Source organism: Penicillium griseofulvum (assembly GCF_001561935.1).
Source record: "Penicillium griseofulvum strain PG3 chromosome Unknown contig_6, whole genome shotgun sequence".
Classification (NCBI taxonomy): domain Eukaryota; kingdom Fungi; phylum Ascomycota; class Eurotiomycetes; order Eurotiales; family Aspergillaceae; genus Penicillium; species Penicillium griseofulvum.
In genome coordinates, this window is record NW_024467419.1 from 1,931,321 (window position 1) to 1,949,242 (window position 17,922).

The 17,922-nt window shown below is 47.6% G+C and overlaps 7 protein-coding genes across 7 annotated transcripts; 5 read left to right on the plus strand and 2 right to left on the minus strand.

The window, feature by feature from the left end:
- Positions 1-255: 255 nt before the first annotated feature.
- PGRI_078110 (fungal specific transcription factor domain-containing protein) lies at positions 256-2,780 on the plus strand (the record flags this gene model as incomplete). The annotated part of the gene is made up of 4 exons (XM_040795525.1): positions 256-550; positions 609-1,090; positions 1,140-2,326; positions 2,390-2,780. 4 exons carry the CDS (start codon positions 256-258, stop codon positions 2,778-2,780), a joined length of 2,355 nt encoding a protein of 784 aa, XP_040653202.1.
- Positions 2,781-3,045: 265 nt separating this feature from the next.
- Positions 3,046-3,627, minus strand: PGRI_078120 (Acyl-CoA N-acyltransferase; the record flags this gene model as incomplete). Its single annotated transcript, XM_040795526.1, has 1 exon — positions 3,046-3,627. The coding sequence occupies one exon, from the start codon at positions 3,625-3,627 to the stop codon at positions 3,046-3,048; it is 582 nt and encodes a 193-aa protein (XP_040653203.1).
- Positions 3,628-4,499: 872 nt separating this feature from the next.
- On the plus strand, positions 4,500-5,444 carry PGRI_078130 (uncharacterized protein; the record flags this gene model as incomplete). The annotated part of the gene is made up of 1 exon (XM_040795527.1): positions 4,500-5,444. The coding sequence occupies one exon, from the start codon at positions 4,500-4,502 to the stop codon at positions 5,442-5,444; it is 945 nt and encodes a 314-aa protein (XP_040653204.1).
- A 1,476-nt stretch (positions 5,445-6,920) lies between these two features.
- Positions 6,921-7,523, plus strand: PGRI_078140 (Major facilitator superfamily domain, general substrate transporter; the record flags this gene model as incomplete). The annotated part of the gene is made up of 1 exon (XM_040795528.1): positions 6,921-7,523. One exon carries the CDS (start codon positions 6,921-6,923, stop codon positions 7,521-7,523), a length of 603 nt encoding a protein of 200 aa, XP_040653205.1.
- A 337-nt stretch (positions 7,524-7,860) lies between these two features.
- Positions 7,861-8,751, minus strand: PGRI_078150 (uncharacterized protein; the record flags this gene model as incomplete). Its single annotated transcript, XM_040795529.1, has 1 exon — positions 7,861-8,751. One exon carries the CDS (start codon positions 8,749-8,751, stop codon positions 7,861-7,863), a length of 891 nt encoding a protein of 296 aa, XP_040653206.1.
- Positions 8,752-10,755: 2,004 nt separating this feature from the next.
- PGRI_078160 (phosphoesterase superfamily protein) lies at positions 10,756-12,187 on the plus strand (the record flags this gene model as incomplete). Its single annotated transcript, XM_040795530.1, has 2 exons — positions 10,756-11,316; positions 11,384-12,187. The coding sequence occupies 2 exons, from the start codon at positions 10,756-10,758 to the stop codon at positions 12,185-12,187; spliced, it is 1,365 nt and encodes a 454-aa protein (XP_040653207.1).
- Positions 12,188-14,482: 2,295 nt separating this feature from the next.
- Positions 14,483-17,144, plus strand: PGRI_078170 (DUF3824 domain-containing protein; the record flags this gene model as incomplete). Its single annotated transcript, XM_040795531.1, has 3 exons — positions 14,483-16,208; positions 16,269-16,619; positions 16,681-17,144. The coding sequence occupies 3 exons, from the start codon at positions 14,483-14,485 to the stop codon at positions 17,142-17,144; spliced, it is 2,541 nt and encodes an 846-aa protein (XP_040653208.1).
- Between the last annotated feature and the right edge of the window lie 778 nt (positions 17,145-17,922).

The following is a 17,922-nucleotide window of genomic DNA, read 5'->3' on the forward strand; positions in this document are numbered from 1 at the left end:
CTGTTCTGGAATGGTTTCATGCATCGGGCTCCCCGTATTAGGTTGTCACATTTAACCCTAGACCTTTTTTATTTTACTTGACAGGGGGCAAATAACGATGACGCTAATGTTTACTCCGAACGATGTGGCTACGAGGGGAAAAAAAAAGGTTGCCTCCTATTACAAATTAGATCGTGAAGTATAGAAGACTTGCATTGTCCGCTGTTAATCTCAACTTTGAAAATCGTCCCCGCTCATACAGTGTTCCATTTCCATATGGGCCCCACGAACATACAACATACCCACAACCTGTATCGCGGAGTACCCAACCCCTTTTTGAAACCATTCGATTTTCCTGACCAGTGGCTCCTTTTTCACTTGATCTTCTTGCTCTCTCCCCTCAAAGACGAGGAGGTGAATGCACTTCACTTCAGTGCGCCTCGACCTTTATCCTACATCTATATCTATGGCCTCATCCCGTTCAACAGGCAAGCGCCTCCCCATCAGCTGCCAGGCCTGCCGAACACGAAAGATCCGATGCTCGCGCGACGGCCGGCCATGTCAAACATGTGTACGGCGCGGTCTAGGCGCAGAAGATTGCATCTACCTCGGTCAGCCGCGACTTTCAGCTGAGCAATCCTCGCCCGGTGATAGCGTGGTACAGAACGAACTGCTGGCCCGAATTCGCAATCTAGAAGCCATGCTCCAGAAGCAGATGACCTCGCACGCCAGCACACCCACCGGTGGGGCAGTCTCGCCACTAGGAGGGACGAGTGCAGCTGGTAGTTTCTCCGAGCCTGATAATGGCTCTGGATTGGAGACTTGGGACTCCTTCGGCCCCATGTTGGATAATGTTGGCACGCTTCATACTTCTCCTTCTGGCCATGTACGCTATGTGCCACTAGCTTCCCAATGGGAGTCTCTAGTGGCGAAAAGTCCCGCTGCGGAGTGTTTGCAGAATTTTGATTCGGATGCCGCAGAGGACGATGATGATTTGCAAATTCCGCTGGCGAAGAATGGGAGTATATCGCGTGCCGAGCTGTTGGCGATTCTCCCGCCTGGTCGGTATTGTGATACTCTGAAGGATGTTTATTTTCAGGTGTTTTCTACTGTATGTCGTGTGGACAAATATGAGGGGACGCTAGCTGACAAAGCGTTAGGTTTTTCATATTCTTCACGACCTGACGTTCGAAGCTGAGTATCAGCATTTCTGCCATGATCCAGGTAGCGTGTCTACATCATGGCTGGCTTTGCTGTTCGCAATTCTGGCTATTGCTGTAAGCGCACTAGATGATGATCATCCTCTGCTGTCTGATCTGGGACGAGAGCGAGCGGTTAGCCGGAATATCAAAGTGCTGTCAGCAAGATATCGATCCGCCGCGTTGCGGTGCCTTGCTGTCGATGGGGTGATATCACGACAATCGATCAATTCATTACAAGCTTTAGTACTCATAAATTACGCCCGGGTCCACCGCGGTCTACCGATCTGGACATTGCTAGGATTCACACACCATGTTGCAATATCAATGGGTTGTCATTTAGACCCGGAGCGGTTTACTCTTGGGCCAATTGAGCGAGAAGAGCGACGGCGGGTCTGGGCTGGATTAATGATGCTGTACACCGTCCAAAAAACAGCATTTGGAAGCCTCGACCAGCAGACTATAACGCAAGACGTGAAAATGCCCGCAGACATTGACGACGTCGACCTACTCACCAGTCCAAGCTCAAAAAGACCAGCACCTTCGCCATACCCCCGCCCAACACAAATGACCTACCTCCTTTTGAATTTCCGACTATACAGAATCTCTTCGAAGGTTTGCGAAACGATATTCAGCTACCCGAATACATCCCGCTTCACCATCTCCCACCTGGAAGCCGAGATCATATCCGTCCGTGAAATGGTCGACGCCCGCTATACACCCGATACAAACAAGCCCCTGCTCGTTCACCACCAAGCCAACCACCACATTCTTTACAGCCAGATCCACCAACTCCTCCTCCTCCTTCTCCGTCCAAGTCTCTGCCGCTACCTCCAAGGCGAGATTACACCTGAAACATGCGCTACAAGGGCAAAGTGCATCGCTTCCGCCAAGGCTTCACTTTCGATCTTTGAAACTCTCCTCGAAACACCATCGTTCAAGCCCTACAAATGGTATACCGGCGGACTAGGCAGTTTTCATGCGTTCCACGCTGCAGTCACATTAGCTGTCATCCTGCTCATTCCTGAGGGCCAGCACGAGTATGAAGAGCTCAAAGATATCCTCGATCGAGCACTAGATATGTTCGCCTCGCTGTCGGTCCGCAGTGTTTTCTGCAGCAAGGCTGTTCCTATAATTCGACAGATGATGTATGTCCAAGTTACACCCCACCCTTCGTTCTTTTCCCGGACCAGTCACTAACATACAATCAGTGACGTTGCCTCATCGAAATACAACCCCCAATCACTCAGCCACTCTCAATCCCACCTCCAAGCCCAGGCCCAGGCCCAAGCCCAGGCTCAAGTCCATCACCAACAAAACCAAGCCAATATCCAATCACAGCCCCACAACCACCTCCTACCAAGCATTCAACCCCCACTCTCAATGCCAAACCTCTCCTCGGGGATGACAATGCAGGACAACTATGCCCTCTCACACTCACACTCTCAATCCGGATCGCCGGTGCCAACTATTGCATCGACCTCCAGTGAACACACCATGCATTCCGGTTTTGGGCAGATGCATCCACAAAATTGGATTGGTCCGACCTCTGTTCCGTGGGATACGTTAGGGCCTGCCACTGGGGGGTATGGGTTCGATTAGAGACGCGATGTGACGGGATGACTTCTTGATGACCATTTAAATTTCAGGTTTCGACAACTTAGGATCCGAGATTTCGGCGTGGAGCATACTGGCATTGGTAATTTGGGTAACTTATTCTCTTATAATGTTTGATCATGAATCATATGAGCTATGAACAGATGGAAAAGCGTCTCTGAATCAACTATACCTCTAACCACAACTATTCTATTTATAATATGATAATCCCCGAACCCATTCTACCTAAACCGTACTGGATTACATAAATCTAGGGCTGTCCCATGAACCCAGGAGCCCCCCAAGACTTTCGCTGCATAACAGCAAAACCCGTTGCTTCCTCCCCATCAACCGGTCGATTACATACCATAAGCTCCATATCCATAACCTTCTCATAAAACGGCACCGACCGCTTCCAATCCCCAGTAAGCAGTAGCGATCTCCGTAGGTAAGGCATCGACTCAATAACCTCCTGCACGCAGGTTACAAGCCATGTTCCCAGTCCGAGGCCCTGGCGCGAGGAAAGGACAAAGACGTCTGTCAAGAAGAGGAATGTTGTGTAGTCTGTAATGCAGCGTGCGAAGCCGACGAATTCGAGTGACTCTGACGGTGCCCCGTTCTCTGATATTTCATCTGGCTGACTTTGATTTGGATTGTGGTAAAGCCCGAAACAGAGAGAGTTTTGTAATGTTTCGCGCAAAGCGGGCTCTGGCATTGGCTTTGCCCAGTAGAATTCTTCGCCGGCGTACCAGGTGTTTAGGGTTTTGATGGGGATTAGGGATATGTCGGTTGAGACTAAATATTCTTCCTTTGTCCAGGATTTGGGTTGGTTTCGTATCTCGGATGTAGACATTTTTGAATCTTCGGGTAGATGTTAGTACATTTGGTGAAATTATTGGTGTTAGGGCTCACTATTTAGCTGTCTTGGGCAGTTTTGATGTAATGAGAAACACAGTAGAATGGGAGCTATGGATACGTGTTGTATTGGAGCAAAATGAACAAATAAATTGATATGGGGAGACGGGGGACTTTTAATATGGAGTTACGTGACTCATGAAGTTCATAATCTTTGCCAAGTAATAGTTAATTAATCCGAATATCTTGAGATCTTTTAGGCGAAAGATTAATCGATTTACTTATCAAAGGGCGCCTTCCAATGACATAGAGGGGAAAAAGATTATGTCGAGCACTGCATTGATACGCTGAAAGATGATGTGCTGAAGCGGGAAGTTCAGATGATTGTAAATGTGATGCGGCCTATATCGTAAACACCTTTGACAGGACTATTCATTAAGGACTTCTAGAGGGGATTGAATTCGGTTTTCGACCCCCACTGGCGAGGGCGCCAGCAGTTTTTCGAGGGGGGCAGATGTGAGGGCTTACCTAGTTACCTAGACCTGATGGATGACTAAAGGAGGATCACTAATATCTTACTAAGCTCTGGGAGCCAATGTACCTTATCTTACGTAGCTCCGACAGAACAATATCATCATCTTGATTCCTCCGAGCAGATTCCATAACATATATTATCCAGTGTACAATATTACTAATGTGAAATATCGAAGTTGTAATATTGGCCGTCACGTCATTAATACGCCGTGATCAAAACAATAACAGGCAAAAATGTGATCGCCTTTCTCTTTTTACCAGTCTTGAGTGCTTGTCTATCCTACCTACCTGCCTTCTCACCTCCTTCTCACTTCCCACTCTACCTTCTCACCCACCATGGACTTCCTTCGATCCACCTCGGACGCCGCGTCCCAGTCTTCATCTTCTGAGCTTTCATATTCTGAGTTCTCGTCAATTGAATCTAAATCTGAGGATCCTCTTGCGCAACTGGCGAAGGAAGTGAAGCAGCAGCCATTCACCACCAACAAGAGCTTACGAAATTCCTTGGAACGCTGTGAACGAGCGCTTCAGCAAGACCAAACTCAGGATCAGTACCTCGTCTTCACGTCTGTCCCCCCGGCGCAATCTTCCAGACTGAGTGATGATCGGTCGCGAACAAGTAAGTACTGTCGATTATTTTACAACGCAGAAACGGGAATCTTGATCGCGAAAGTCATGCCGAACCTTGCACACCAACTGGCAATAAGATCATTTGATGAGCTGATTTCTGCCGAGCTGCGTACGATGAACGTCCATCGTGACGTATGGCCTGTCGGCTCGACAACATTTACGGTTGGAGATTGGAAAAAGGAGGCTGACTGCAGTTGGGCTCCGGCTTCGGCAATTGTAAGGCCGAGTTTTGTGGTAGAGGTAGGATTGTCTGAATCTGCGCGACAACTTTCGCTTGATGCGTACGGTTGGCTTGTGACTTACTCCTCATCTGTGAAACTCGTGATTACGATCAACATCAACCGCAAGGATCCCGAGATCATCTTACACCGATGGGAACTTGTTCCCCGAGGATATGACGTCCTTGCAAGGTCATCCCTTTCAGCGCGTCGTACTGCATTCCTTAAATTATCTCGAACGAATAACACAACATCTGTTACCGGAGAGTCCTACATAAATGGCACAAGTACGACTACTACACAGCTAGATCTACCCTTCGACAAGATTGTTGGCCGTCCTCCTCACCAGCCCCTAGAGAGAGACTTCGTGATACCCGGGCAAGAGCTGAGAACTTTTGCCGAGGATATCTGGAGTGCGCAGAGTTTCCTATAAGTCGTCTCGAGTCTGCCATGTTCGTTGGCCACTAAACGGCAGACCTCATGGAAGACGATGTTCTACTCACGAAGGATGTGTTGATTCGAAAGATTTCTGGGGAAGTGCGTGACTGCTCGAGACTCAAGCCAGGGGTCCCACATAATATCCGGCCTGGATTGCTGATGTCTTACGTTTATGATAATGATGACTGTTCTGTTTGTAACGTTACTTGACTATCGTGGGCCTCTGTATGATAATATTGCTGCTTTGTCTGGCCCATCTTTCTCCCTTTATTTTTCTCTGCAACCCTGTTGTTTTGGTTAAGAATGTACTTTATCAATCAAAATGTATTGCTTTCAAGCTGCGAATAGTGTGAGGGCTTAGGCAGGCCTGATGGATGACTAAAGGAGGATCACTAATATCTTACATAGTACTAAGCTCTGGGAGCCGATGTACCTTGTCTTACGTAGCTCCGACGGAGTACCTAGGTGATATCATCATCTTGATTCCTCCCAGCAGATTCCATAACATATTGGTAGCATGTCCTGTTGATACCAGAGGTCCTTCTGGTAGAATAGTCTATTCAATTGTCATTGAATTCTACCTGCTCCCCATGCCCCTGGGTCACCAGCGGTGTGGGAGCCTTCACCAAGATCAACCTCTTCCTCCCCAGCTCCCCCCATCTTTTTCCCACCCCCACGGGGTACCCCTGTCGAACGCGTCATCGACGCCGCATTGTCAGCGTCATACGCACCCCACTACTTCCATCTGGTTCATCTCTAAGGAGACCCAGCCTCAGCACTGAGCGCCTCAGCTACGAGAACCTAAACCGCCGGATCGCTCAGGTTGTTCAGCAGCGGCAGGAAGGAAAGGGCAAGCAGCGTCAGACACAAGCCCAGCGCCCAGGAGGAGAGGCCTGATAGCCACCCCCACTCCTGCAAGCAAGCCTAGTTACTCCAATACTATTAATAACTTATTTACTCTAGGAAGTATAAAGTGATTAAGCTTAGATATAAGCTTAGATATTAAAACCTCCCAACCTTATGAGACACAGACCCGCATCGCTATTCTGTACACATCTGCCGCTTCTGGTGGTGCTTTCTCGGGTTTGTTACCATTTGGCCTCGCTAAAATGAATGGTATTGCTGGCTATGAAGGCTGGCGTTGGGTTTGTTCCTTCTTATCTCATCCGCTTGGTTCCTAGCTTCTAATAACCATGCTAGATCTTTATAATAGAAGGTCTTTGCAACCATTGCCATGGCCGTCGCTTGTTATTTCCTCTTTCTAGACTCGCCATCATTGTCTCCAGGCTGGCTCACTTCAGACGAGATCCGATATCTTGAAGTGCGGCAAGTAGCCTCCAATAATCACAGCGGTCACCACAAAAGCTTCGATAAGCAAATAATCTTCAGCGTTCTTTTAGATTGGAAGATTTATCTTCTCATATTTTCTACCTGGTCCAATGCTGTTCCCAGCTATGCACTCAAATCCAGCATGCCAGAGATCATCAAATCCATGGGCTACGAATCAGCCAACGCCCAGCTCCTGACCATACATCCAAATGCTGTGGGCGCTGCATCAGCTTACGGTTTTTCCGTGGTCGCCGATCGGTTCTCATGGAGAATGCCCTTCATCGTGGCACCGCAGTGCTCACTTATAGTCGCATTCGGAATATTATTTTCCAAGGCTGTCAACATCGAGAATAACATAGCACTGTGCTACTTCAGCATTTGTCTCGCTTGTTTCGGGATGTATCCCATTCTTCCCGGTGTCAACGCTTGGAATGTCTGCAACATTCCAGATCCTCAAAAGCGTGCTGTGGCCATTGGGTATTTAATTTGCGTGGTTAACGTGGGTGGGATTATTGGGAGCTACATTTACAAAGCTGACGAGAAGCCGAGATATCCCACTGGCTATGGCACTTCACTTGCGTTCGCTGCTGCTGGAATCATGGCTTGTTTGTCCTTGGAGTTCTGTCTGTGGAGTGCAAACAAGAAGAAAGCTCTGATGACTACGTCTGAGATTGAGGATAATTATACTGAAGATCAGCTTCGTGGGATGGAGGAGAAGAGCCCTCTTTTCAAGTATAGCTTATGAGATACTCCCATTATCATATACAGATTTACAATGAGACTCTCTGTGCGTAAAGTGGTGACCATGGTGGCTCAAAAGATTAGTGCCGATTTCGGACAACTGGTGAATAGGTGGCAATGGTATAGCGATGTTACTTTTACTTCTACCTAATTCGACTTTGGTGAGGCGTTTGTTGAAATGGAGGGATATTTCTGCTTTGTTGGCGGCATCGAGGAATATATCCATCAATTCTGTACTACGAGTCCTCAAGTACCCAAACCCTAGTCTGCTGTAAACCTGGTACATAGGACCTTTCAGTCTTATGTTACATATTTGAACTGAATAAATGACATGCTCCTGCTCATTCGTAAAAAACCAGACATCTAACTTCAATGCTTTGCCTCCCCGGTGATCCAGCAGGAGTCTGTGGATCAAAGAAAGCAGTATGTCCCGACCCATGAGCAATATCCGTCTTCCCCTCAGTCATCATATGGCTTCTCGAATCGAAACACTTAATGAACATGACTTCCTCCGGTGTCATATCCTTGGCGTAGAAGAAACGATGTTTCTCATTAGGAGCGATAGCATAAGTTTCTCCCTTAACCTCATACCCCTCCGTAGAGAAAATCGACTCAGAATCAGGCGCTACCTCTCCACTTTCCTGCCACTCCTTCGGATAAAGAAGATCTACCTTGACAAAATCAGAAGGAGCAATGCTCCTCCAATCAATCAGCGCCAATGGGAAATCAGAAGCCGGATTCTCAATCGGACGCCAGACATTGATAATCTGGTATCGACCCTTCAACAGCTCCTCTACTTCATCCTCAGGGAGGTGCCGACGCACTCTCGCCTCAGCAGCTTTGGGCGTTTGGTCCACGTGAACCAGCTGAACAGGACTGCGCGCTGAGCCTGGCGTTCGTCGCCGGATGGTATGGTCGAAGATGGCTACTTTTTTCACGCCGGGCAGTTTCTTGCGGAGGAGGTCTTCTACTTCCGCGTAGTACCCCGCTCGTACTTCAGCGTCGTCGGTGAATGCGGTCTCCTTCGCTGGTGAGTGGTATAAAGCGAAGCCAGAATTGTCGGTTGTGAAGTTTGACTCTTGGCCTCGGAGGTCCTCGACTTTGCGCTCCAGTTCTGTGAGTTGGTAGGAGCGGCCTGGTCCGTCAACTTTGCCCCACGCCTTTTTGAATGGCTCTGTGGCGTTGGGATCGTACGAAGCTGGGTCGATGTATCTGAATGCTGCTGTCGTCATTTTTATGATGCTAAAAATGACGCGCTGGTGCGATTTGACGGTTTAGATTAAAGGTTTTGCGATGTTGAGGTTACCGAATGAGTTTCGCTTGTCGATGAGAGTAGGTAGTGGGGCTGTTGGAGTCTCTGAAAATGAGAGGAAATGTATTTCCCCAGTTCGATAATACTGATATGTGACGTTTAGAAACGAACTGCGTTTTCTAACCTATATATATATATAAATAACGAAGTATGAGGCGAGGTTAGATTGGAAATCCAGTGATTATTAATTGTTTTTTATGACGGGAGGTCGGAGACATTTGAAGGTTCTATCGACAATTACCCCGATGCGAAAATGATTTCAAATTTTCAAAGCAAATCAAATTTGGATGATATTATGACATCAAATTCATTTTTAGGAACCTTACTAGAGGTATAGAACTAATATGTAATCAAGGCCATTCTCCACGGGTCCACGGGTGTAGAAATTGCACGTCATGAAATCTCAGGCATCAACTAAATATTCAGGCATCAACACGTGATGTACCAACCCACCTTCCTCTTTCGGAAGCATATTATGTCTTTATGCTTCTCTACATATTCTCTACATTTACAATAATAGTCGGCCGTATAAGCGGGCTTGTCATGTCTTTTCAGTGACCTTTTAGTAATCCTTTCAGATATTATTCTATTTAGGTGTCTTCAGCTTTATAGGTCGACGGCGGCGGAAAGAGCCTCAATTTGTGCAATGGACATTCCTAAGTATAACTTTCACAAAGACTATAGTATAAATATGAAGTAGACCAAAAGCACATAGAAACATCTTGTCTTTTCAACCAAGATAAATATTCGATGATAGATCTACAAAAATTGAAAACATCAGGCGATTTCAGCAGCATTCTAGGATTGTCGACTCTTTCTATGATTCTGACTGTATCATGATCTAGTGGAGGATATCAAAACCTGTAGCCCGCATTTAATTTATATGTTAGATTTGGGTACTGGAGTCCATGACACTGTCACTTGACATTGTACTCTACAATGTAGATAGATAGAGATGAATGATACTTGGTGGAAACATCACATAGGTCGACTTTATCCCCGCATCTTCACGAGCTTGTCTCTGTGCCACTTCTATATTCCCCGAATACTACACTGGACATTTTGAAATAACCTAATCCAGCCAGCCACCTGAGGTTGTTGGTTGTTGCAAGCTTGATAGCCAATTACTACCTTCCTTGAACGCACGGTCTTGGATATGCGGGAGACTCGACTCCAAGCGGGATCAACTGCTTTATTGAAGAGGTATCAAATGATACCTTATACAATGATCGACACTGTATGCTGAGGGTTGTGGAAGTCGCACTTTTTCCCGACAGTGCTAGCGTGGGAGATTCTATGCCGGGTGTGTTGTTGTGATCCGAGGAATTCCACACCACAAGAAGTGGGCCGGATAAAATCTCTCGTGAGCCAACATACTTAGCTTGGCCAGGCAACTCGTGACCTCATTTTCTAGAGTCATTCTTCATGCGTTGGCACTTTGGCAGTCTGTGCAAATGCTTGGCGTGATAACTGGTGCCCATCCCCATCAATGTTCACACTTATCTATGATATAGGCGTAAAACACAATGCTATCACTGTCAATATGGGCTGCTGGTGCCTATTTTTACTTGGAGGTGCCTGCCAATCCAGTTTAGGCGACCAATCACAAATGGATTACGGGGACGATGTGACGATCGCCAATCGGGTGCATTTTCATTATTGACATTATTCCCCGCTCTGTGTGTTAATTTATATGACCCCGCAACTGTAACTACCACTCTCCATATTCATGATTCTAGATAGGACTCCGTTGAGCCGAGATTTCCAGAGCAACACGTGGAAGGGGATATTGGAAACTGGATTGTTCTGAGGAATGCCAGGGATATTTGGTTAAAAACATATAAGACACCAAATCCTTTGATTCGATCTCACAAAATCAAGCACTCTGCCTAGTCCTTGAATTTGACCATCCCCTTGATTCATAATGAATCTCAGTGCACTTCTTGGTCTGTTGACCTTTGCGGCGGCAGTCTCCGCAGATCCAAAGGCCCGACAATCTCCTCATTCTTCAGATTCCATCGCTAATCTGAAGAGCAAGATCAAGCATGTTGTCATTTTGGAAATGGAAAACCGCTCTGTGGACAACCTGCTTGGCGGGCAGACTCTTAAGGGACTGGATAACCCCATCAACAACGGTCCTTTCTGCAACCCATACAACTTGACCGATCTCTCAGCTGGGACAGTGTGTAGCGCTGCTAAGGACTTTGACTCCGTTCTAGATGATCCCGATCACTCGGTGACTGGAAACAATATCGAGTTCTATGGCACTTTTGCCCCTAGCAATACCCATATTGCCCAGGGCAAGCTCACGCCCAGGCAGCATGGCTTTGTGCACGAACAGCTGCGTAGCTATGGCGATGATGCCGACAAGGCTTATTTAGCCAAACAGGTCATCAACTACTATATTGAGGACGAGGTGCCGGTAATGACCGAGCTGGTGCAGAACTATCTCACCTTCAACCACTGGCATTCGGACCACCCCGGCGTAAGTCCGCTAAATTCATTTCCATACTCTATACCCGCCGTGTATAGCTTTTAACATGTGTAAATAGCCCACCAACCCCAACCGGGCATTTGTACTCTCAGGTACATCCGCTGGACACGGCACCAACGATAACGACTTCAATGTCCACGGCCTCACTCAGCGTTCCATCTTCCAGCAGCTCTCAGAAACCAACCACACTTGGAAGAACTACTACACAAGCTCCAATATGGTTGACGCCTACTTCTTCGATTGGACCTTTACAAGTGGCAATTCCGACAAAGCAGTTCCCCTGAGTGACTTCTACGCCGATGCGGCAGCCGGAAAGCTCCCAGAATTTTCCTTTGTTGATCCTAACTGCTGCGGGGTCGGCACAAACTCAATGCACCCAACTGGGCTTGTCTCGGATGGCGAACTGCTCATCAAGAATGTCTACGACGCAGTCCGCTCTAGCCCGCAGTGGGAGGAGACGCTAATGATCCTCACCTTTGATGAGACGGGCGGTTTTCACGACCACGTCCCACCCCCGCTGGCTACTCGCCCGGATGACCTGACCTACACTGAGATAGCTCCCAGCGGCGAGAAGTATACGTTCTCCTTCGATCGTCTCGGTGGTCGAGTCCCGACTCTCTTGATCTCGCCTTGGGTTGCTAAGGGTCAAGTTGAACAGAAAGGCACTAACTCGGATGGCAAGACCGTGTCTTACTCTGCTTCTTCAATCCTGCGCACCCTCGGCTATCTCTGGGAATTTGAGCCTTTCACGCCTCGCGTTAAATCATCGCCTTCATTTGAGCATCTCATTCAGAATACAGCACGCACTGATACCCCTCTTACAATGCCGATTCCTAAGGCCTTTAGAAAGACGGAGATTTAGAATAGTGCTGTGGTACTGGTTCGTACATTGATTGTGTATAAAGGAAGTTCAGCTTAAGGATAGTTGCAATACATGACAATGACTATATCAATTCTGTTTGCGTGCAAGGTTTTCTTTTTCTTTTTTTCCCTCTGGGAAGTGAAGAGGAAGAAGATGGGAAACGAAGGGGGGTTTGTACCACACAGAACCTTCCTAGGTACTATGTAGTTGCAGGTCACCATAATTTGAAGGGGTGAACCAATGTTGAAATATATAAGCTAGTTGAAATTTAATCGTTGCGGTCATTCCTCATACCTATTCGAAAACTTTCAATCCCTTACGATGACGAGATAGACTTAATTTGGAAGTTGCACCACTAGCTCTGATAAATTGAAATCAAAAGGAAACGTGACGATGAACCCTGAATTCAGCACTGCCATCTGACACAACATATGCAATACGAGTCCAAAGTCTGACAGAGATTGACATTAAGCACCAAACGTCATTTAGTACCTTTTGCATTGTCTCGGTCGTCATCCATGCTTGGTAGTCTTGAAAGATAGATCTAACAAGCGCTACCCAATAATACTGACTCTTTGTGAGCAAGCCTCCTATCTAATTTGAGTATACTTTCATAACCGGTAAATAAACCTTGTGGCGTTTGAAGGGTCGAAGAGGTGGTATATGCATTCTGCTTTTTGCCTTTTGTATACGTGAAGGGGCTTAAATTATTTGTACACTTATCGATATTGACTTCTCACTGTATAATCTTCCTTCTATTCGATGGGGGCGAAGTAATAAACTCAGCCTTGTTATACCCGTACCAACTGGTGGCTATAAGCTTACTGCCAAGAGCCGCACCCCCGGGTTGCACATTGGCCAGGCTAACCCTACTATTAGTCTTTATCAATCCGGTGATTCCGTTAAGTAAACTTGAGTTTTCGAGGCTTTCACCAAGACTGGTTTCATTGGCCGCTATTGGCTACCCGTAAACATGAGATGCTTGTTGGAAGGAGGACATTCCATGAATTATCATGATATATAAGCATAGAGAAGACAGAGATGAAATAATTATGCCAAAGTGACAGGTATTTGTGCTTTTTGCCCATACGGAGAGTACCCGTGGATATACCGAGAACGCCCCGTAGAAACATTGACGTCATCCGCGGGGCTACAAAGAAAGAGGCCGCTTTAAATTTGACGCCTCTTATTGCCCGGGTGGATGTGTAAAATATTGGGGCTACATCTAAGTCTTTGTACTCCATATGATGTCAACTCTTGGAATGGATCTTCTTCACTATATACCTATTCTATACGGAGTACTCCGGTATAAAATAATAATTTTGAAGTGGCAACAAAAAATATTAACCTGAGACGGATTATCTATAGATCTGTAGCTAATCTATTACCATGTCAGCTAAAACTGTAGGAAACTGTTCTCATGACTGCATATAATGCCGGTCTTCTAGACTTGGTAAATGTACCTGTCAATGCACCTGACATTTGGAATGCAGGTAAGGCTGCATCTAAAGTACGGTTATGTTGTACAGTATGTTTACTGTAAATATTTACTAGTTTACTAGTATATGTATGTATCAAGATAGTGTATTCAGAACCTTGGGTCACAAATTAAAGAACCATGGAATTAACCCGAACCAGTCAACAGAACCCATGGGTTGAAACACGGGAAGAAACCAAATAAGAACAAAAGTAAACAAAATACTTCTAATCTAAGCCACGATAAGTGTTTGTTTCAAGGTTGAATATATTCAAAAGAGTTGAATACTGGTGTTTTGCCACAGCCCCCCGGGCAAAAGTGCCCTCGTTTTGAGAGCCTCACGTGGCTGCCTTTATCTTCTTTGCCTCTGCTCTCTTTTTTTTCTCTTTATCTTCATCTTTCATCTTCCTACGCTAATTTACCAGCTCTCTCTTCTCTAAATTCTTTTCGAGTCTACAGTGCTGCAGATCATTCTGAGGCTGAGCCGAGTGTGTGCCGATACTCCGCTCTCTGCCCTACAGAAGATCCGTGACTTTCATCATCCTGAATCATCATCCAAAACCCACCTGGGCTTTCGCTGGCTTTTCTTGGCTTTGAATTTGTTTGGCTGAGAGGATCGTTACCAATCAGAATTATCTGGGCAGGCTTTTACTAGAATCATCTTTGACCATTAGTCGATCACCCTCTCTACACACCCCCACTTCCCTGCCGCCCCCCTCAATTTCCTGCATTGTGCATCTTACTTCTTCTGCCCTTTCACTTCTTACTTCTCGACTCATTTCCCAATTATTTCCCATTCCTCACACCTATCGCGTCTCATGTCGTACACTTACAGAGACCGCGAACGAGACTGGGACGAGACCCGTCCCGTGTCAATCAAACGCTACGTCATTCCTTCTGAAGATGACCGTCGAGACTTCATGTCGAGACACGATGACTCTTTCGGCGAACGCGAGGTGGTAATTCGGCGCAAAACGGATCGCGAAGAGCCCGTGACCGTCTCGCGCTACGAGCGAGAGGTGGAGTATGAACCACCCTCGCGGTATGAGAGAGACCATTACGATCGTGAGTACCTACATCCCAATATCAATCATCCACACTCTCGATCCATGGATTCTTTGGAACGAATGGAGCAACCCAATACTTCCACAATTACCACTCGAAAACAATCCGTACTTATTCGTGAAGCCCGCACTGCGTATACCAGTCCCCGTGAATCCGAGTATGATGTCGTGCGCCGCTCTGAGGCCGACGAGGACCCGTACTATTACCACCGCCACCGTCGAGTCCGCGAGTACGACGAACCTCGCTCCCGACGTGAGCTGAGCCCTGATGATTCCATCTCCCAGACTAGTCGTCGTCGCCGCGGCGATCGCGAGCAAGACTACAGCAGCGATGACAGCATGGTCTACATCCGAAAGGAAACTCGCGACTATGATGACCACCCTCACCACCGTCGTCACATGGCAGAGGGTGCATTGGTAGGTGCTGGCGCGGCTGAATTGTTCCGCAGTCATAGCAAAAAGGATGGCGACGTCAGCCATGGCGTCAGCCGTATTGGTAAGACTGTCGGTGCCGGTGCCCTCGGTGCTGTCGCTGTAAATGCCGCATCACATGCTCGCGACTACTACCGCCGTAGTAAGAGCCGCCACCGTTCTCATTCCTTTGAAGATGACCGTTCTTCCTATCGCCACAGCAGACATGGCCGGAGTCGTCACAGCCGGAGCCGCAGCCGCTCCCACTCCCACTCTCGTGCAAAGACTCTACTCGAGTTGGGAGTTGGTGCCGCAGCTGTTGCTGCTGGTGTGGCTGCATTGCGTAGCAAGTCGAAAGCTGGAGACCGGAAAAGCCGATCCCGCACTCGCTCCCGTTCTCGGGGCATAAGTCGGGGCCGTTCGGAGAAGGATGGAGAACATGGTGAGCGCAGCATGTCTGAGCGCCGCAAGCACATGGCTGGCGCTGGCTTGGCCGGTGCGGCTGTGGCAGGCCTGGTTGAAAAGGTCCGCAGCCATTCGCGCTCTCGAAAGGGTGAGCGCTCCCGCTCCCGCAGTCGTATAAGACAAGCCCTTCCCATTGTCGGTGCTGGCCTCGCCACCGCTGCTGCCACGGGTCTCTACGAGAAGAAGAAGAGTGACAAAGAAGAAAAGGACGGTTCGAGCCGGGGCCGCCATCGTTCAAGGTCTCGCAGCCGCGCCCCGTCACAGTCCTATCCCGATCCAGCTCGCGACTCGACCGGCCTGATCGAATACGGCAACGACCCAGTCGCAGGTAGCATTCCATCTGAGCACTACTACGGTCAGCGCGGTGCGCCCTACGACGCACAGGATGCATACGGCCCCAGACGCCACACCCGCAGCCGCAGTCGTAGCCGAGCGCGCTACAGTAGCTCATCTGGTTCTGATCGCGAAGGTCGCCAACGAGGCAAGAAGCACCGCAGCCGCTCAAGAGATCTCGCGGGCGCCGCTCTAGGTGCAACAGGGCTCGGATATGCCGCACACAAGTACAATGAACGTCGTAAGTCCAAAGAGCGCGAGCGCGAGTACAGTAAGTCCCCATTTCCCCTAATCTTTTATCGAGAAATATTCACCCTGACTAGTGGTGTAGAGCATGACGACAACGTCCACCGTGATCCTTATGAAGAATCCTACGACCCAGAACCATACCCGCTTTCCCCGCAGGCGGCCCCGGGCGCCCCGCCCATGGCTGACCCCCACTACCCCAACAATTATTTCCCACCTGGCGACTCAACCTATAACCTGAATGGCGGTACCCCTGCTCCCTACAACCCGGCAGACTATCCCCCTCCACCATGTGCTGCCCCGCCTCAGCCTTATGCCTATGGCGCTGTGCCAGGACCAGGACCGGGACCCGAGCAATACGCACCTCGGCCGCGTAGGGCTGAAGACAATGTGAGCAGCTCCTCCCTACCTACTGATGCAAACCACGCGCACAAGGGTGGGTTCAATGAACCACAACTGTGTATAGAGTGGAATAAAAGCTAATCTCCAATCGGCAGGTCTAAACATCCACCCATTTCCAACGACTCACCGGTCAACTAGCCAACCGCCACAAGTCTCAAAATCCGTCGCTTTCGACTTGACGGATTCCCCACAGGATCCTGGCTATGAGACTGATGATAGTGACTCGACCGTTGAACGATATTCATATTCTCATCGCGGAGATAGAATCCACAGTCGCGAGCGAGATCGTGATAGCCATTATCATCGTCGCCGCTCTTCATCCGTCCCCTTTCCACCTATGCCTTATCCCAGTCCCCCTTCTAGTCATCATCGATACCATCCATCAGCCCCGAAAACTCTTGAGAAAAGAGACCAGAACAAAGTCCCCGAAGTAGAATCTGACTCAACTGTCGACCTACCCAGCCGCTTTGATGAGCAAGGCCGTCTTCTTCACGAGCGGGATCCTGCTGTGGATAAATTCGAGGACCTGGTGAACAAGTTTACCAAGGTTCTGTTCTAGCGGGTGGCCGTGTGATGTTTCATCCTTCCCGCTATCCTCGTTGTTCCCCTTTGCTTTATGGCTATTTCTTCTGCTTTAGATGGTTTTTCTGCTTTGATCAACTTTATTTCTTACATTTACCCCATTTCTTTGGTTGTTATCTTCTTTTCCCCTTGGTATTTTATCCTTATTACAAGGTTATGAATGATGCCTTTTGCCGATGATAATGATTTTATGATGTGTATGTGTGTCCAGATAGTACAATGCTTGTTGCTTTTCCACATTTTCAATATCGGTAACTAAGTTATGCTTCGATAAATTCATTAGTTGCAGAGAGTAGAAGTAATAGGATTCATGAGTGGATATCATATGCCAGGTCAAAAGACAAGTATATCAAGAACACATCTGTTCTGATAACTAGATAGTATATGCAAAAAAGCCCGAAAGAATAATCTCTAATAATGAAACAGTCATTCAAAGCCCAACCGTCTCGTATTCGAAGACTGAGCTAATAAAGAAGAATATCTTCCCCTAAGGTCTTTTTCAAAAGTGACACAAGGTCAACAGTCAGGAACCTGACAGATAGTACAGATACAATGTGCTTTCGCACGAAGAATAATAGGCATGAAAAAAAAAAAAGAAAAAAAAAAAACATTGAATAAAGCATTGCATGAAAATATGGCTAGCAGCCGGAAGGAATGGAGCATATGTAGCGGATATCGTATTCAATCCAAAGGAAGTGGATAGAAGAAAGGCCACATCCGAGATGGTGTATTAAAAAGACAAGAGAGAAGATGGA